General features: G+C 35.3%; 2 protein-coding genes across 4 annotated transcripts in view; both read right to left on the reverse strand.

The window, feature by feature from the left end:
* Positions 1–76: 76 nt before the first annotated feature.
* Positions 77–12,909, reverse strand: LOC142342523 (uncharacterized). The gene is made up of 3 exons (XM_075393871.1): positions 12,362–12,909; positions 5,023–5,513; positions 77–1,226 (listed from the first exon to the last, which is right to left on the reverse strand). The coding sequence occupies exons 1-3, from the start codon at positions 12,795–12,797 to the stop codon at positions 1,065–1,067; spliced, it is 1,089 nt and encodes a 362-aa protein (XP_075249986.1). The 5' UTR covers positions 12,798–12,909; the 3' UTR covers positions 77–1,064.
* Positions 12,910–15,345: 2,436 nt separating this feature from the next.
* The window catches only part of LOC142343317 (uncharacterized), a 199,289-nt gene continuing 193,257 nt past the window's right edge, over positions 15,346–21,377 (reverse strand). For 2 of the 3 annotated variants that reach the window (XM_075395145.1, XM_075395144.1), the window contains exons 4-5: positions 21,223–21,261; positions 15,346–15,620 (exon numbers count right to left, since the gene is read on the reverse strand). In XM_075395145.1, the coding sequence (XP_075251260.1) occupies positions 15,447–15,620; positions 21,223–21,261 (213 nt within the window). In that variant the 3' untranslated portion in view covers positions 15,346–15,446. The remainder of the gene's footprint in view (positions 15,621–21,222; positions 21,262–21,377) is intronic. The other variant, XM_075395146.1, reaches the window with a different exon arrangement.

The raw sequence follows: 21,377 nt of genomic DNA on the forward strand, positions 1-21,377 counted from the left end.
TCAAAATTTACAGTTAAATTTTACACTTGGCTGATGAATTGCTCGATTGTTGAAGATTAAAAATTGACAGAAGACGAAAAAGACAAATATGAACAATTTCCTCCATACACAATTGAAGTAAAATGCACAATTTTAAACAAGTCAATTTATGAACTTCAGTAGCGAGGCTCATCTTTTAACTTAAATATACATGCATTTAAGAAACAATCGAGAACAATGATCGTAGAACTTTATAAAAACTATATGAAAACATAGTTCAACACCATACCTCATTTCAAGTTTTATTATCACATACAAAGCCATTGGGTTAATTTTTCTTCCTTCATGACTATAGTAAGCAACAAACTAACCGCTCGAACTGACCTGAAACATCATCAACGTTTAGAAAGTACTGTTTCTAGCTGTAATGAAAAAAGGTATGTTATCAAATGCTGTTTCCTTAACTTACAACTAAGCTGCAATTCGACATATAAAAACCAGCAGATGGTTCGTTAGTTCAACAGAGCCCTTTTTTGCTGGCAAGCTAGACTACTCTATTGTATTAACTACATAGTAAATAAAGACAAAACAAAAATCATAATTCTGTCTGTTGCTGTACTAAAATGTACTTGGTTAACCGATTACTGCTAACTCTTTCAACTGCAACTCAGCTTTGTAACTGCAACATGCGTTGGTTGTCCTCGCAAACGACACTTTTATGGCAAATATGATGTCTTTTCAAAAGTTTCAGTTGAAAGCAGTCTCTTAGGACTGCTACAGACCGCGAGTTGTTTCTCCATTTTCGCTAACTGAGAAATCCAGTCTGAAACCCATCTTCATTGCTCTCAAATTATAGGCTTAAAAAATTCTCTTATTTTCAGAAGCCGACAGTTTCTGAACTAATCAAATCAAATAATTGTCAGTTGTCTTCTGCTTGGCAAGCAAGTACAATTACAGCTGTTGTTGGTGATGACAATTCTGAGGTGAAAGGCGTAATGACAGTTTTATAAAATAAGATGCGTTTTATGACAAAAGATAAGGAGGCGTTATTGGATAGAGAAAGCTGTCCTCTGTTGAGCTAAAAGTTAAGACTGTAGTTGGGTTTTGAGACTGTCTGGCATCTGGGCTGCACAGATAGTGACATGTCTCTTGTATCCATCACAAACATCCATCTGACACAAAGGACATGTGTCTCCGTGTCTACGTCTGCTGTGCCTCACTCTCTCCGACACTTCCCCAAACGATAACTGCCAAAATACAATGTAAAGTAACCAAGTTACTTTTTATATGTATCCCCCATTCAACAGATTTTTTTCCTACTTTCATTCAAGAAGTCACTAAATTCGTTTCCAAAAGTCATCCAATAATTGACTTCATCGCTCCTATATTATTTATAGCTTGGATTTACCGTTTCAAACCACAATTTGTATGTAAATTGCGCCAAAGTTTCATCTTGATCCACAATTGTAACCAAAATGGCGCGGATGTAAAAGTATTAATGTTGATCAATTTGAGATTATAATTTGGGAAAACTCAGAGAATTAAAGTGTTCAATATAACTTGTCTTGGTATGCAAGACTAAGGCTGAAGTGCATTAACACACATTATTATCCCATATATTCCATTTCAGGATCTGAATGTAATTTTCTCGCCCTCATAAATCCTCAAACTCAATCGATTCAAAACGGCCAAAAACCCGATGATCGCCCATACAATCAACCTGATGCCTTTGGCTCAGCATATAGCATTGCTATTGTACTCAGAGAAATTTGATTCACTTGATGAAATTACAGTTCAGGATCTATCAAAAAGATTACAGCTCGAAAACAAGTGTTCTTCTCTCTCCTCACTACGAGAACAATTAATTGGGGATTAAGCCCCCCCCCCAAAAAAAAAACAACAGGCGAAAAAAAAGTTGGTTAAGACACTTGGTTAATTTTACTACCATTACATCGCCTTTAAAACTACGCTGGCCTTTAATCGCGAAAAATGAGAGTACATAAATAGCAAGACATGGTCGCAAAACTAAGAAAATTAGTGAAAAAAACTCTTAAAGTCAATAATGTAGAAGCCCTTAAAACTGATTTCTAGGCTTTGGAATCTGACGAGGAGTTAGAACCACATTCCATAAGAAAACTCAATTCACCTTTGAACAATAACATGAAATGACAAAAACAAAATATTGCGAACACAACTGAAAAACAATCAGCAATATCCTGCAAACAGACGTTCTCAAAGACAACAAAATCAAACATTAACCGACTAATGTGGGAAGAATTGCTCTCGAACGACAGCTGGGTGGAAAAACATTCGACACCGCCGGGATTCGAACCACTGACCTCCCGCTCCATAACAAGATGCACTGTCCACTCGGCTATCAGGCCCTTACTTTTGCTTTGCTGCAATCGATTTTATTATAACAATAGAGATCACTCAAAAATGAAGAGAGAACACGTAAAAAGTCACTTGAGAAGTCAAAAAAATGTTCTAGAAGAAAAGCACAAAATCGTCAAGGGAAAATTTTGAATACAAAAACGCCAACACGTTTACAATAACTGCTATGAACTTCGTTCAAGAGCAATTAAAAAAGCAGCTCAAAGAAATTAAAAAGAAAAATTAAAACTATAGCCTATTCAAACCTTTAAACCAGAACACAATAGTCAAAACTAAGAAAAAACCGACCAATGTCGATTGAATTGCTCTCCAACGACGGCGGGGTCAATTTAATTTAGAACGCGATGTAGCTTAGAAATGTTTTATTGGCGCAAAAAATGGCCCCACAGTGGTTCGAAACAGACCGCCAGGTTGGCAGTCTGACATCTTAAACACTCAGACACAATTCCTTTGCCTTCTTTTCGAACACAATCGCTTTTACCAACGAACTTCATATCAGAACGAGAGCAACTTAGATCACTAAAATGAAGAACTTACGTGCTAAAAGTTACTCAAGATGTCACAGAATGTTCTGAAAGAAAAGCCCAAAACGGTCAAGCAAAAAATTTGAACAAAAAACACACGTTTACAATAATATCTTCTCATTCGAGAGCAATTAATCGCTTGGAACTTCATTTCAGAGCAACTGAACAACTTTTTATTAATTTTGGCAAATTAAGTTTTCTAAAAAACGGGGTTGTCATAGTCACACATCGAACGACAATAATATGTAGAGACTGTTATATTTAAAAAAAATATTTTCGTTTAGTATTAGAATGTATTAAAAATAATTGCAAACCAAAGACCGATAAGGCATAATAACAACGCGAATAACAAACACCCAAAGCGGTTATAAATCTTATAACTTCCACCAGCCTTTAACTTAAAGCATTGATATAAAACAAAAATGGTTGGCAAATACAAATTGTTTCGGAGTCATTAATCTCAAAAGGTGCAGTTTAAAAGCATTAAAAAATTTGACCATTTGAGAGATATTAGAAAGCAGTTTGAGTCTACTCATGTCTTCATCCTATCAATATTTCGGGAGGTCAAAAAGGACAGAGAAGTCATATAGCATAGAGTTCAAGCGTTCAAGTTAATTATTATTTTTGTTCGAGAGTTTGGAACTTACTTCCTTTTTCGATCTTTTCCGTTTGTGAACACACCCCCCCCCCCCCCCGCCAGCTTAGTGGGCGTATATTAATTGATTTTGCTGTTGCTTGGTTTTCATTTTCTGAGACGAAAATTGTCAACAGAGCTTTTACACTTTTAATGATCGCTCTGAATTTTTCTCAAACTGCTCAAGTGGTCGCCGTCCAACTGACGTTTTTCTGTATGAGAATAAATGTAGAATAACTATAATTTATCTAACGAATGTCATTCAAAAAGTAATATCAAAAAATATGCAAAACAGAACCTTCATCTCCAGATTTAAGTTTCCCCTGTATATGACTGGGGTGAGGGACTTTTTTCACGGATTTTTTTCCCTCGTTATCTTGAGGGTTCTCAATTATCTGAAGTGATGCTCTAATATTCATTGAGACCTGGACGAAAACAGTCTGGCAGTTGGGGAGGGTGATTCTTTCGGGTGAAAACGGTACTGTGATTTTTCGACGCCCGAAGCGGATGGTTGTGAACAAAGAAAAACTGTTAGACCGGACCTATCTTCTCAGTTGCCAGATGACACTAAAGACAAACCCGTGTCACCCAAGAGATGAGCCCCGCTGTGTTGTTTCAAAGAAGAAAAGACGGAGAAAAAAATGGGGTTGATCAAAACCAAGTTATAACCAGCTATTCAATAGGTATCTTTCAACAGTGCAGTCTGAAGTTATTTGCAAAAAATGACATGTATTTACAAAGGTTGCGGCCAAACTCACATTTAAACTAATATTCATGATATGGAAATGTGTTGCGCACGTGTTTCAAGTTAAGGAACTTTTTATATTGTGCCCCCAGTACGTTATGCCACCCCAGTTACCAAGCACGTGCCATTAAATACAAAATTTGATATTTTTCATTTGTGAGCCGCCGCTTAGTGTGTGTATGTTATTTGCAGCCCCCCCCCCCCCCCCCCCCCCCCTCCAAGACGCACTTGCCATAATTTTACATAATGAATTACTATGTAATGACACGTGCTCTGTAACTGGGGCTGCATAACGTACTGGGGGTGGGGGGGGGGGGGGGGGGCACAAACTGAAAAGATCCCCTTTTTCATCGATAGATCGCGACCCATCATAATTACATCTTCCCGACTTCATAAAATCATAAATACATTGAAACGACATATAGGCTATACGACACAGCATATTAGGCTAGTCAAACTATTATGAGTGCGAAAAACGAGCTGTTTGTGCAATCATGGCACTGAAAACAATACGATTTAAAGAAAATGAAACAATTCCGATCTCTTTATGGCATTGTTTCCCAGCTCCAAAAATTGCGTTAATTAAACTATAAACTATTGTGCCTTATTAACATGCATTTTTCATGAAAAACTGATACAAGATAGAGTGCTAAGGTAATATTAAAACACGCGAAGCTTTATAGCATCTTCTCGGGTATAACTTGAGGGTGTTTTCTACTCGATCTAAACGAAAAATCAAAATGTACCTGGCAGATCATACACTTAGGCGTATTCAAATGTCTTCCCAGAATGTGATTCCTCAACACCTCCGAGTTCTCGCACATTCCGAAACAGATCAAGCACTGCACGTATTTGTGGACGCTCTTCACATGCTCCAACTTAGCTTCAACCTTGTTAGTAACAAACGTACACTTTTCACACTTGAGCTGCAAATCTGAGGGAGTAGCCGCGAACAACGTCTTAGTGTAGATACTGCTTTTCATTTTCGGACACGCAGCCAGACACTTCAAAATATGATTTTCGGCTTGTTCGTAACTTTGGAATTGAATTTGACAAATGAAACAGAAGCTCTTATGCCAGAACTTAGTATGTTCTGCTCTTAGCTGCAATGTTTTGAATTGGCAACCGCAGTGGGCGCAACACTCTTCGAACTTCGAATCACAAGATCTGCATGCCCCTTTGATTGCTGACATCTTAACTGACTCAAGAGTGAACGTCTTTCCACAATAAAGGCAATCTAAACCTCACTTTTCATTAGGTAAGGCCAGGCCAGTGCACGCATTCTCGGAAGTAATTCCACTTTCCCGGTATTTTTGCACTTAAATTTCCCTATGTTCCGGCAGGAAAGAAAACGCGAATCCCACTGAGAACATTTAATGTTAACGGGGGAATCAACGCGATGGGTATTACTTACGATTTCGCTGCGTGGATTTACCGGAAATCGATGCCTGGGTCAGCTCAAAAACGTAATGTGTCATGTTAAAACACTCCAAATGTTAACATGATCATTGCTAAAGCTTAGGCTCAGTCTTAAGTAATGAGAAAAATTGTGGGCTGACAAATCACCCTTGTGAAAAGAGTTGATAAATCTGTCACCACCTTGAAACCCGAAATTCTCAACAACGATTGTTTATTGGCGTACGTGTGACAGTAACAAGTTACCACTCGAAAGGAACATCCATTTGAAGACCGCTTAACTTCTTTACACAGCATGCAATTCATTCGATCTAATCCTAGCCTATGAGATAAAAAATATTGTTAACAATTTCATATCGAGTTAAAACATTATTCTTTCAATTATAGCTAAGCCACTAGCAACAACTCGTGCGCCTGAAAAACCTTGGAGAATGTATAAAAATTGAAAATTAAGCAAAAAAATTTCTGACAACTTGCTTCTCTGGTAACTTGCGAATCTTGAACTCAATGAGCCTGACTTTTGTTATTGATCAACAAGCAAGTTTTTCTAATCATTGTGTTGTTGTTGCGGGAGCACACAACGACACAATGAGCGCACATATTCAAACAAGGACGCGCGGTAATGAGCGTTCGCACATGATGTTCCGACCCCGCCCATCCACGCTTTGATTTATTAGTCTACCAAATGAGGAAGAGAAAGAAAAGGTTCAAAAACTCTCATAACATTCAGCAAACAATTAAAGCTGCATTAGAGAGCCGATGAGACTTGCCATCAATGAGAGTATTGGACAAGAAACATCCAAACACAAATACTAGCAAACATTAATAACGACCAAAACTAGCTGAATATATTTAAAAAAACAGAAAATACTGCCAAAACCTAATCAACAGCAGAATTATTGTTTAGAGCAACAGATAATTGATGAGTACTGTCAATAATAATTACTTGTTGACAACAAAGATATAAAAAAATGGGAATAACGAAAATGTTTTTAGAGAAAAAAATTGAAAGTCTTTAAAACCGTTAACAATAAACTGAAATCAGGAAACATATTCAGTTAAAGAATTGTGGAAGCGTTGAAAAACTTTGATTGTCATAAAAAGGCCGAACGATAGCAGAAAGAACGACATTTCAGGGCAAAAAGGAGAAAAAATCTAACAAATTTTTTGTGAGCACGGATGCGCAGCCGTTAAAAATGTAGGCTATTAACTGAATTCATTGAACAAGTACTTTTTGCGCATTTCATCAATGACAGTTGGAACTATTTTTAGTGTGATAAGTTGAAAAGAGAACAAATAACAATCCCAGATGCAGGAAAATATGCAAAAATTGGGAAAAACAAGAAAATTATTCTCATTAAAAAATTAATTGAAGGTCATTAAAACTTTCAACTCTAACCCAAAATTAGTAAAAAGATTCTTTAAACGTCCATAGAAGCTATTAGTGCTTCTGATTGAAAGGGATATGCCGTATGAAAAAAAAAACACAATTACAGGCAAAGACACAAATCCAGGAAGTTTTGAGAGAACGGCTTCGCAATCGTTAAAACTATCAGCTATTCACGGAAGCCATTTAAAAATATATTTTCCGCATTTTTTTCAATGCCAATTGGAGCTATAATTATTTATGATTAGTTGAAAAAGTAATAAATAACTACCTCAAATAGAGGAAAACATGCAAAAATTCACAAAACTTTCATCAAATTTCTTAGTAAGAAAGCCAAAAAAACATTACTTGAAAATAGAAGAATGTAAGAGTATTTTTTCTCCACTTGGAATAAGTTTTACCCTGTATAAATTGAGACTAAACTACACGTGGACAGAAATAAGATTAAAAATGGACAAATTTCAAATCTTCACTAACATTCTCTTAAAACAAATACATTCAAAGTCATGAGGCATTAGATAATAATTGAAGGCAATGTTTAGGCTCACCTGCAGCATTTTAAAAACTCATTTAAACCTGTAATTAATAAAACGTAGTCATTTCGTTGCAAAAAGTTTTACAACTGAATCCAAAACAAAAGGAAATAATTTAAAGTTTACGAAAATACATTTCAAAGTCATAAAAACTTTGAGCTTTTCTCTGAAGCCAAACTGTATTTTCATATGGCCTTATTTGGTTGTAAATAAGACTGGGCGTCACAATTTGAAATAATTCATGTCAGTAATCAACATAAAAAAAACAAAACTGCGAAAAAATTTTTGAAAAGGTCTGCGCCAATATAATCCGAATAATTTTTGATTGTAAGAATCCATGACTTGACCCCGAGCCCTGACTTTTCTCAGCGTTCAACAAAAACAAGTAATTGATCCATATTTTTGCAAAATAGATCATTTATTAAATGAAATATTTCAATTAACCACAAACAAAACATGCACTTTGTATAACTTTTAGGTTTTTTTTTTCAAAAAACCGGCAAAAATTTTATTCCAGAAAACTCCTACAGGAAGTGAATGTACAGCTTTCTTTTTGTAGGAGTTTTCAAAGATTTTGCGAGCAGCTGTTAGGCCTCTACTTTCTGCAAATTTAAACTAAGTAGGAAACAAAAGCTTTATTTAGAGCCTTTTTTGAGTTAAAGTATCAAATTCGAAGAATTTAGCAAAAATATTAACCAAAAAGCTCGGTTAAAACGAGTTGCCGATCCTTCTCTATCCTTGCCGTAAAACCAATAACATTTAACAAGTTTTAGCAAAATTAACGAAAATTTGGTCAAAAATTACGGAAAAGGTGAATAAAAACAACGGAATTCACTCTACTTTTCTGTAAAGTTTAAACCACGATAACTCCCCTTAAAATACAAAAATTAAAAATCTTTTTAATTCCATATTCTACGCTGGACTAGCCTTCTAATGATACCATTCTCAACTCTCTACGATGAATATATCGATCGGCCAAAATTGTCTGAACAAAAAAGAACCCATTTGAGTATATAGTTCCTTCACCCACATGTGGGTCGGAACAAAAACTTAAATCCGAATTACTACAATTTTGTTACCATGATTTTCCTTGTCTTTATTATAACTTGGTAGTTGGCATTTAGTACTTGCGATATGTTGGTTTTGGCTAGTTGTTCACTTTAATCAGCTAAGTCAAATAGTTGACTAAACAAAGTTGCGTAGACAGCTAGAATACTTTGACCAAAAACTGAAGTTTCTTCCTAATCAGTTATTGGGATATTAAACAACAAAATAAAAAAAACAGACCAGTAAAACCCACATAAAAAGAGAAAAATAAGTATTAATATATTGCTGACATACAAATTTGACTAAATATAGCAAAATTTTCTTGAATACACACTTTTTTAACATTGACACTCATAAGGAGATTAAATTTTCTTCAACAAAATAATTAAATATTAAGAGCATCTAAATCCAACTTTCCAAAACTGCGAAAAATAACTTCAACTACGTTTTCAATCAATTAGGGGCTTTTAAGTTTTATAATAATGATAGAAAATATCAGGTTGAAAACCACCACTCGGTTCCCATCAATTTTTCTTTTACATTTTTAACTAGCCATGAATGCCCAAAAGTGCTTCTTGACATTGTCAAAAATAAACCACTGGGCCCTTCTAACTTGGTTGCTTGGGCACTTAAATTAGGAGCACCAAAACTAGCTAAATTGTTGTGTTTTCTATTTAATGAATTTTTGAAAGCCGAACAATTTCCTTCGCAACTAAAATTTGCTCACATCACTCCTTTATCTGAAAAAAGGTGATATTGACAATCCATTAAACTAAAGACCAATCTCTTGAACACCTACTTTATCAGAAGTTTTTTTATCAAATATACCTGCTTTATCAATTATACCAGTGCGTCTATCGTAATGTGTAATTAAAGAGCAAATTGAAGAATATCTCAAAGTAAATATCTACAACAAAACGCAATTTGGGTTCCGGAATAATTATTCAACGATAGACGCACTGGTATATTTAACAGAAACAATACGATGCACGCTTGATAGAAAAGATCATACAGTAACCGTTTTCCTTGATTTGTCAAAAGCATTTGACTCGATAGACCATGAAAATTTGTTCGCAAAATTGGGTTTCACCGGTTCAACCAAATCATTATCAGAAAGCTTCTTTATGATAGGCTTCACTGTGTTAAAGTAAACGATGTAAAATCTGACTGGTTGAAATTAATCAGGTCGCAAGGTACAGTTCACGGGCCCCTTTTATTCAATATTTACGCTAACGACCTACAATTCAATGTCTAATACGGTTCAACACGCAGATAACACAGTCAATTTCTCCTCCGAAAAAAGGTCAAGATAGTCTCCAAATTCTCGAAAAGGATGTCAAAAAATTGGTTAATTACTTTGATTGCAATTCTCTAAGGCTCAATGCTGACAAAACGGAATTCATTATATTTAGCTCCACGAATCCAAGATACGTCAGTTACAATTGATTGACAAAAGATTTAAGAGAAAACGGAAGCAACATATCTTGGGGTTACTGTTGATAAAACTCACTTTTCAATCCGAGGTAAAGAAAATATTTCACGAAGTATGGCACAAGGCATAAAATCAGTCTATACATTACGAAACTGCATTCCTGAAAGCTTCAAAAAACACTGATTAACTCTCACGATCTTAAACTGATCAAAAACATATTACCAGGTCGAATGTTTATACAGTATAGGGTTGCACTATACACTAGACAACATTTCAATTACAGAAAGCAAGCATTTAAAACTATTTCTCTCATTCCATTACCAACGGCCAACTTGTATTTTCACAATCGGACGAGAAAATCAGTAAATAAAATTACTGCTAGAAGTAAATACATTGAACAGCGGGTGATCAATAGTGGTGTACGATATCATAATGAAACTTTTGAGGGCGAAAGAAACCTTGTCAAAATCTTCTGTAACTGCCAAGAAAAAAGAAACAAATCTCACTTTGAAGAAAATTGAAGAAGGACCCAGGCCAAATTCAGTTCGGCCAATTAACTTGGCGTGAATTTAAATTCAATTCATGATGTGTGCTGTTCGTACCTATCTATATATTAATCTATCTATTTATCTACCATTTGAATTATTGGGTGTTCACAATTCAAAAATGATTTTTTTTCTGTTTATTTATTTATTTCATACACTACCTGCAAGAAGTATTTTAAATATAATTTCAGGAAATAACGTGTTCCTTTTTTAAAAAACTTACTTTTGTCGCCAACTAACGTTTCAAACGATACAAAGTTTTAAATTAATAATTGTCTTTTTGATCATGGTTAACTTTAGGTAATTCGAAACAATATTAGCATACTGTTCAGTATCATGGCCTCACAGTGATAAAGCCCTGTGGCATTTGGGTTAGTGTATGTAATTTTTATTGCTCGCTCCCATGTAATTAAACGACATTAAATTGCTGTATGAATTATCTCTTCTCAGTAGCTCCGATTGAATATGAAATAGCTCTCTTCTATTTCGACCAGACCAATTTGCGTTATGAATTCACCCTCTCATCGGGGGAGATTGAAAAAAATCTGATAAATTCTTTCTCATCTATGTAGGAATTAAAACTACTCTAAACTCTCTCCGCTTTTGCTCAGCAGATTAAACAAAACACTTTTTCAAGAGTGGCCAAATCTAGTGAAGAAGTCAACAATTTAAAAAGAGAATAATTACTCCTCTTTGAATTGAGCGAACTTTCTCTGATAACAGTGAAATGACGTCACACACAACTCAGTTAAAAAATTGCCCAAATGAAGGAATAAAAGCTAACACGGAGTAGAGTCACCTAACAATCGCAACAAAAACTTGACCAAATCAAAGCCAAGACAAATCTAATGATAAGCTTAAGACTAGAATCGCTAAGGAGTAAAAGGTCAATTTCATATTGACAAATTGTAAAATTTGATTACCAAGGAACTCATTTCTACTTCAAAAATATATTTTGTCTTCAGCTCCATTTTTTTCTCGCCCCTCCACATTGTAGTTTTGCATGATGCGGTGTAATGGTCTATGTACCGAAAAACATACAGCTTAACTATGAAAATTTCTTAACATTACGACATAGCACAGCGATACCAAACACTTCTAAAATTGAGAAACCGAAAGCAAAAAAAAATTACCAACAATCATATGTTGAGCGAGCGGGGTTAATTATAGTCTGCATCATCATATGGCTATATCTTCATAAGATGTCGGTCGGTTTGAAAATGAAAAAAAAAGCTGAAATCCACGCACTTTCCATCTGACTTTCAATGCACTACTGCCAATCGAGCTCAGCTAGTGAAAATTCCGAAAGACGGTAACTTAAACCGCAGAAAAAAAATCGAGCGCGAAGAGGTCAACAAAAAATTAAACGTCGGTCAGCCAAAAAAAAATAGCATAATAAAGACCAACAAGACTAAAATTCCATAATTTTGTTAGCGCGTAATTAAAGATGGTTTTCTCAAATTTATGAAAAATGCTACATATCAAGTTTTTCATTGCTTTCGATTTCAAATTCCAATTTTGGGAGCCTAAATAAACGGCGGATCTTTTCCGTTTGTTCCCCACAGCTTAGTGGTTGCATATCATTTGTACCCCACAGACGCACGTGCCATATTTTTACATAAGGATTTACTATGTAATGGAACGTGCTGTAACTGGGGGGAGGGGGGTGCATAGCGTACAGGGAAAGGGGGGCACAAACGGAAAAGATCCAAATCGGCAACTAACCAACTGCCTCGAAAAGGGGCTTCTGTGACAGAGCACGCTGCTTTGACTCCTCAATTAAGTGCCTGACATCTTCCTTTTTCGCAACATACAAGATCTCAGATTGATCAACATCGTCACCCTTTCTAAGATCCAATACTAACACTTCTTTATCATCATCATCCTGATCTTTAATTTGTTCTTCAGAACCAGGTGTTGGTTTCTCCGCTGAGCTTCCAGAGCTTTCTACGTCATTGGAGCAACTAAGTTCGGCTTCTCCATTAGTGGCCGCTGTGGCTTTGAAAGATTTAATGACAGACACGAGCTTTTGATGCTCATGTTGTATAACCTGGTTTGCTTCTATCAATTGGTCTATTATCTCACTTACTTCTTTCCTCCAAGACATGGCAAGCACTAAAAGCTTTCTCTTAATCATATATTGAAGGAATATGTACAACATTCATTCAACTCCCTCCTCCAAAAAACTTAAAAACTTTATCTTGTTTTCAAGCAACAAAAACCAAATTAAAAATCTATACAAACGAGGTTGTCCCAGAATACTATTCTGAAAACAACAATGAACTAAAGTAGAAAAGGTATAGGCAGAAAAATTCGACAGACAAAAACTCAAAAAATCAAGTTTATTTAAAAATCATATTTAATCAATTGACAACTACCAAAATAAAAAAATATCGTGCCTACCACACATGTGAAACCGTAATTACAAAGCAAAAAACCTATTATTCGTTAGATATTAAAGTTTGAAACTTGGCAGCAAAAGAATATAGAAAACAAAAACGTAGCGCAAATACATCATTTTCAATCATTAATCAAAACTCGTTGTTTTGCTGCTCTAAACTCAATCATTAGCGATCCAGCAAGTATCGATCTTTTCGTGCAGTTGCTGAGATATTATGAGCAATTAAAAGGACAGCAGAAATACAAATTGAACAGAACTCGAAAAGAACTAAACACTAATTTAAGCCTTTAAAACAGTTCCTGTGAAACACATACTTAGAGACTAGTGAGCTGTAAAGCTCTAAGAAAATAATGCCCCCACCAGGCGTTGCTGTTTATACCGTTTTTGAGAACCGGTGTACTATTATAATTCTTAAAAACTTCGTTTGAGACAAAATAAAAATAATCATGTAAGCCATCGCTAAAAATGAACCAAAAATCAGATAAACCTGTCATAAAAAAGCAGCTACAAAAATTGAACATAACCGGTTAACATCTGGCAAATTGCTGAAGAGCAGTTGACATCGTCAGTAATTAGCTGCGGTTTAGGGAGGCTAGCTTTGGCTTTATTGAAGGGCGCGGGGTGAGCGAGGCAGGGGAGAGGAGCGCACGGAGTGATCGAGCGCGCTCGGTCATGGTTGGAACGATGTGGGGGATTGTGCGACTGATGAGGTGAGAAGTGGGGGCGGGGGCAAACTCTACGAACCGCCTTCACACAATGAATTTTGGTATATTAGAGAAAAGGAACACATTATGCAAAACTTTTGAATATTTGACCTTAAGAATTTTTGAAATAATTTTTTAAATAAGCAGTTGCACATACTAAATTTAAAACGCATCAGTGAAGCGCAAATAAAAGTTCAGAAAAAGTATATTTATTAAACTAAAATCAACCAAAATAACTTTTTTGGAAGAATTTAAGTTCCAATCGAATATACTGAAAGATATACTATAATATGAAGTACTCAAGTTGCCTTTGTACTGCTAATTTGCTAATTCAAAATAAGGTCATGCTCGTTATCAACTTAATGTTTAAGGATTAATATAAACATAACAGACTAACGTTGGGCTAATTGCTCTCAAACGACCGGCGAGCGGTTGGCTTAGTCCGTAGCTAGCCACGGTTTAGTGACGCTAGCTTTAGCTTAATTGAATGGGCGTGAGGTGAGCGCACCGGGGGGCAACAGTTTTTTGGCTGCAGGGGGACTTTACGGCCTGAACGATGTGCAGGGGTGGGGGTCAACCTCTAAGGACCGCCCTTCACACCATAAGTATAAGTCTCTAAAACAGTTTCTATGAATCGCATACTTGGAAACTAGTGAGCTGAAAGGCTCTAAGAGCACTTAATGCCCCCTGAGCGCTAACTTTTTATCCCGTTTTTGAGGACGAAAAGTTAAACGGGTCCGACAAAAAAAAAATCTGCCAAACGAAAAATCGCATCAAAAAAGATCGACCGGACTAATGTAATTGCTACAAACTTTGTTTGAGAGCAATTAATAAGGCTCGAAAATCTGAAGACATAAAAAAATACATTTTCTGAATTTCTAAGCCTATGAGAGGAACGTCTCTTAGAATAGTTTATTAAACCAGTAAAATTCATACAAATGAATTAATTGAGCAATTAATCTGATTTATTTTATTTTTTAAAAAAAATGATGCCAAAATCCAAGAAAAATTTATGATGAAAGAGTAGACAATACAATGCTACCTCCTTTGTATTAAAAAATTGCCTTTGCCAGTACACTAATTACTATCCCCGATTATATGAAACCCCCGACCCTGTAGGAAAACAATAAATTTACGCACTTTAATATACAAAATTCAATCAACTGATGTTAATCGAAAACTTACTTTGCTTGGACAAACAGACAACTGGAACAGTTTAGCCTGAATAAAGTAGCCACAGAATCGATTTACATTAGCGCTTGCACAATAAAGAAATTTTTCATTCCCTGAGAAAGTTTTGTGAAGTCAAAGTATCGATATGACCCATTCCTCATTGTCACATTTCTTTACATAGCCTTGATGACATTACTATACCTACCAATGTTACAATGATCATGGTTATTTTGGTAAATTTAATCGGATATCTGAAATATTTGCTGCCAAAATTGAAAACATGCCTTAACTTAAGAGCGAAAAAGTCACCAGAGAAGTCGAAGCGTCAGACGATAAATCGACAAAGCGAATAATTGCATAAAGAACTTCGCTTGAGAGCAATTAGTCTTTCGTCGTTTCTGGCTAAACTCTCTAGTAGTGAAAAAAATCTGTTCGACTGTGAAGTTCAATTCGTGCAACAATTAATATTTAAGCAACATTAATTGACATCAAATATCTGCAAAACAGACAAAAGAACTGCAGAGAAATGTGATTAGAACTTCATATTGTGAGGCATGAGGCCGTTCTTCAGTGTGAACTTCTGGCGCATATAGGCTGTGAAGATCTCTTTCTCAAGAGGATCCTTGGAGAAGTTCTCGACTGAAGCCATCAGTGCATCGTCCAGCGCCTTTTCAACTTCAGGGTCAATTCTGGGTTCAGTGGAGGCCTAGAAAAAGAACCAAGACTAATTAGCACTGGACCTAGAATTAACTCAGACAATCTTAACTACCGTAAGGCCAATTACTCTCCAACGACAGGTGGGCCAAACGGTGTCACGACAAGATACCCAAAGCCATTATACCCAATTCATTGGGATACTTTTGTTCAATAATCCGACTACAAATTAGCCATCGCTGCGACACATATGATTTAACGTACTTAACGGCCATGGCCATGCCTCAGCGGCCCGTGGGACTTGCTGTAAAACTATCACAACAGAACATGAAATTAAATTATCCGCTTGAGGATATTAAAACATACGTGTAATAGCGACGTCTAATTTGTGGTCGGATTATTGAAAATATCAAATGTATTGGGCATAATGGCAATGGGTAAACTGCTATTGGTCATATTGTCACCGTAATATATTTAATATATAACGCCTTTATAGAAAAATTTGGTGGACAGGGGAGTTGCTTCAGGTGGTGGTGGTAATGGTGGGTGGGGGTGGTTAAAATTGCCCATCAAGCCATGAATTTAAGTCTCCACAGCAGTTTCGGTGAATCACCCTACTCCTGGACTATTAAGTTAGTAAGTTTCTTAGAGAACAGCTAGGCAACGTACTGCCCTCCAGCTTTACGGTTAATCATGTTTCTCAAGACCGAAAGACACGAAATTTAAGATCGGAGGAAAATCTGCAAACGAAACATTGCACTAAAAAACTGAGAGGAATAATATTACAACAAATTTTGTTTGAGAGCGAATAATAACCTAGACAAACAATAAAAAAACAGCGCTCCCTCCCCCCAGTGTTTGAAATTTCCCTTTTTCAACTTGTATTAAAGTTAACAAATTTCTTATACTATCAAAACTAGCCAGGAGCCACAAAATGTTCTTCGATGCGTGCGGAGAGGTTTTCGAAATTTTGAACAGGTTACCTAAAAATATTTTATCTTACGCATGCAACTACGGGACTTTTAAAATAAATTTGAAAGATTTATTCGCCTAACACTTTGTTGCTAACTACAAAGCGCACAGTTTCGATAAAATTGCATGGCTTGACTTCATGTTTTCATGATTTTTCATAAAATAAATAAAATCTGTTTGTTTAGTCATTGTAACAAATATAAACTTAAACAGACTAACGTCAAACGAATTGCTCTCGGACCACTGGCGAGGCAAACATTTTAGAAGTGGGGCAGATAGGACTGAGTACATGGAGGTAATTCTGTATTTCATTTTAATATTCCCACAGTACAATTTTAGATACAAAAAATAGATTGACAGCAGTCCATTAATAGAGTCACTAACTCCCAGTTATTTACTCCAAAAAACTAGCTGTGATTAAAGAATTAAGAATTGCATCCTTAAAAGTCGCATCATCAAACGTTAAACATAAACCGACTAGAATTGCTCTCGAACGATAGGCGGGTGGAAAAAAAGTTGGCCACGCCAGGATTCGAACCATGGACTTCCCGGTGCTAACCAGAAGCACCGCCCACTCGTCTATCAGTCCTTTATTGTTGCTATAGTGCAAGCAATTTTATATTAGCAACAAGGAATTTGTCTACCAAATAAGGAAGAGATTTAAAAAAACAACATATCGTTCAACAAACTACTAAATGAATAAAACAATCTACCTTAGAAGGCCGATGAGACCTGTCATTAATATGAATACCAGAAAAAACGGCGATAAAATCAAATAATTACAAATAATAATTACGACCAAAACACGCTGCCGTTTTTTAAAAATCATTAATAACCAAAGCAAAACTGCATCAGATGAAACTTACATGAAAAAGATCACCTTATACTCGATAAAAATATGGGACTTGGTAACAAGTCCCATATTTGGTAACAATGCGACTTGGTAACAAGTCGACAAGAAACGAGAAAAAGAGCAAAGTTTAATAAAACGTTGCTTTTTTGAAAAGAATTAATGTCAAACTAAATAAAAACACCATGCATCAACTGAAACCATTGAGAAACCCATTTATTCTTCCGTAGAGAGTGAGTGAGGCCTTTCACTAGCCAGGATATGTCATACGACTACAAAGAACAAAAACAGGCAATAAGAAAAATTCAAAAGTTGCCCAAAAACGGCGTCCCAGCCAATTCAACACTAAGCTGTTCACTAATGACATTTATATTTTTGACATAATTTTTTTTCAAATGGTGAGAGGACCGCCATTATTGTGATACTGTGAAAGAAAACAAACCTACAACAATGGGTGAATATGCAAATATCACTATTTATGAAAACTCGTTGTACTAAGAACAAAGATTATTCAACGAAAAAAACCGTTATACAGATCAAACTTTATTTCGAAAGATAAGGGATGTGACTTGTCTATAGAGATACTAAGCTACAAGTTGACAGAAATAGGACTGACAGAGCTCAGAAATTAAGTGTCTTTTTAACACAAATATTTTCAAAATTCATGGCCAAAATACGCTTTCGACTGAAAGAGTAGACAGTTTACTTCGTTTTCTTCGAAAGCTAACTGCTGTTATTAGTGAGACTAAATCAAAAGACTATATAAAAAAACATTAAACAGAAGCAGAACTAAAAAATTTCAAACAAATTTACGAAACCACCGAACTAAAAAAAATCAAATTAAATCTCAAAAATAAAGAGATCTCTCAATAATGACGCTAAATTACGAAAAGGATACCAAATTCTAAAATATGAGACGGAAACCACAAATAGGGATAAATTGAAGAATACATTTACTTTTTTGAACAAAATTAAGTTGAAAGTCAAACCATTAGCTATATACTGATATCAGTCATTAAATCTACTAAATTCATTCATATATCTGCATTTGGCCATTGAGACCTTTTATTACCCATTATTTGGCTTACGACAACATAATTAACAATGAAAACAGCGCAAAAATTTTTAAAAAAATCTTCACCAAATTCTGCAAGGGATTTGAGTTGCAGCCCTTAAAACCATAAGACATGAAAAAAATAAATCTATTCAATTACGAATTTTTCAACGCTTTTTTCGGTTAGGTTGTTAATTAATGTGACAATTATCAAAGAAACAAAAAAACAGCAAAAATGGGCAACTATGCAAAAACTCGCAGTACCCAAACCAAGAAACCGATGTTTTAGAACAAAAATCTGCGAAAAAAATATATTGTATCCAATATGAAGGAAAGTTTGACCTGTAGTTACTGAGAATAAGCTAAAAGTTGACAGTTATTAGATTAAAACAAATATATTCAAATACATTCAAGGTCATAAGAAACATTGGATAATAACCTAAATCATTGTAGAGGTTCATCTACACCTCTTGAGGACGCTATTTGGATCTTTGATTGGTTCGAATCAGTAATCAGACCGAAAAAGAATACAATTGAAGGCAAAACAATAAATCAGTTAAAGTTTATTAAAACTCTTCAAAGCCACAAAAACCTTTAGGTTCTCTGAAAACATACTATATCTACATTTGGCCTCATTTTCACGTTAATGGAAGCTGTCATTATTGGAGCCGTGAGTTGAAAATTTTGACAGTAATAAACATTAAAAAACTATACGTAAAATAATTTTGAAAAAAGGCAGCATCAAACTAAATTTTGAAAAATTTCTGATTGTAAGAATCCATTGTAATATCAAACCTATCACTGATTTCGGCTCGCGTCCAACAAACCACCCAAGTGTTTCAAATGTTTGCGAATAAGACCATTTGTTAAGTGAAATATTCCAAACACAAAAAAACAAGAACGCATTTTGTATAATTATCGAGTTAAAAAAAGCAAAACTTTAATTCCAGACGATTTTTATAGAGCACCGGATTTCAATTAGCTCAATTTTGGAGTTTACGGAGACAGTGTTAGCAGTTTCTAGGTTTCCAGTTTCGTCAAACTTAAACAGTGGACAAAAAGGCATTGCTACCAAAATTTTTGGCCAATAAAATCGCCAATCAAATAAATAAGCAACATTCTTCTATCTCTAACGGTAACCATAACACTCTACTAAAAATTAATTTATTTTATATTAGCAAATTTGAGCCAAATTTTAGCAGACTACGGAAAATGTGAATAAAAACTGTCAAATATTCACAAAACTTCAAACCTCGATAACTCCCTGTAAAAAACGAAAATCGAAAAAAATCTTTAAAACTCCGAATCCTAGGATGTACGTGCTTTTTAATGATACCACTCACAAATGATACCACTCAAGAAGCCTTAGTTCGGAAAGAGCAATAGATATCACTCAAAATTGAAAAACGAAAGCGTGAAAAAGTCACTTGAGAAGTCAATGAATGTTATAGAAGAAAGCGCAAAACAGGTCAAGCAAAAAATTTGCATAAAAAAGACCAAAACGTTTCCAATAATTGCTATGAACTTCAAAAGCGTTCAAGATCAATTAAGAACGTACCTGGCAGATTGCCAGACAATAGTCGCCATTGATTCCCATAATCAAGATTGGAATTAAAAAACTAATTAAAAAAAAGATTTTTGTACAAACAATTTTAAAGTGCGAACTGTTTTGATCTCATTTTGGAGCTGAGAACATTCCTGTTTCTAAGTGAGACGACACAGGGGCTAGTATTAATACAAATAAGCATTAGAGATGGTAATTAAGAACAAATATCGAGTAAAGGGCATCTAAAATTGGACTTTTTTCGGTTTATCTCGTTTTTATTTCTGACTTCGTTTTTTGATACTGACTCTGTTCATTTTGAATTGCTTTGCTGGGCAACTGCTGTCTAAAAACACTTTTAGCAGAATGAGAGAAGAGTGAAAGAGAAGTCAAAGATTTCACGCAAAATGTTGAGCAAGCTGTGAACTAAGGTGAAGTGAAAATTTTTTTAACGAAAAAAATAGGCGCACTATAATAGCCTGTCGAGAAGCTGAGGCTGCTATTAAAAAGGTCCAACATTATTTCGATTCTCTTTAAAAATTGGCACGTATTAACCACCACTGAATTTCTTACAAAACAACAATGAATTTATCAAGATTACATTTAGTGATTGTCAGTAACCCCAGAAAGACTGATGTGCTGTTCTTTAGCACGGTTTGTTTTTTTGATTAACTGTCGAGTTTTTGATCAAGCATCCGTCTCAAATATATGTGAGCTGAAGGAAATTTTATATCAAATCATCGTAGGTTTACAAGGACACTTCCGAGCTCATTAATGCTCTCACCCATTAATCTGAATTTAAAGTCTTGCAAGGTATTTTTGCACAACTCTCGGGCATTTGAAAATTATGCAATCACGAACGAGAAACGTCGGTAGCAATGCACCACGCTCGGGATATCAAAATGGTAGTTATCTAATTGATTTACTGTCAACCCATTCTCAAGTCTTCAACAACCAAGTTAAGATGTGATTAAACACATTCGAGTTGCTTCCTCTGCTTTTATTTTAGCCTTACACAATTCATATCACCTGAAAGTTTTTGAGCTTTCATATATATCAAACTACTTCAAGTTCAGGCTTCATCTCATAAGAGCAACTCAAAATGGCCAAACAAACCTTACTCCAAACAAGTGCACAGATATTTTAATTAAAGTCCGTCATCACAACAATTATAATTGTATAAATTTTAAAAAGTACGATGATCCCAGTCATACGAGGCTATTAAGAAACTACACCTGGTCATGGGAACCGGCTGCCTGACCATGAACTTTATCCTAAAATCAAAAATGATCATTTCAAAGGCTGACCAAACAATTCGGGAACTTTTATTGTGTAAGATTTTACAAATTCCATGATACCTGGAGTGCATCTTATCACATCTGAGTAGACA

This window comes from Convolutriloba macropyga, chromosome 7 (assembly GCF_964194025.1).
Source record: "Convolutriloba macropyga chromosome 7, txConMacr16.3, whole genome shotgun sequence".
Classification (NCBI taxonomy): domain Eukaryota; kingdom Metazoa; phylum Xenacoelomorpha; order Acoela; family Convolutidae; genus Convolutriloba; species Convolutriloba macropyga.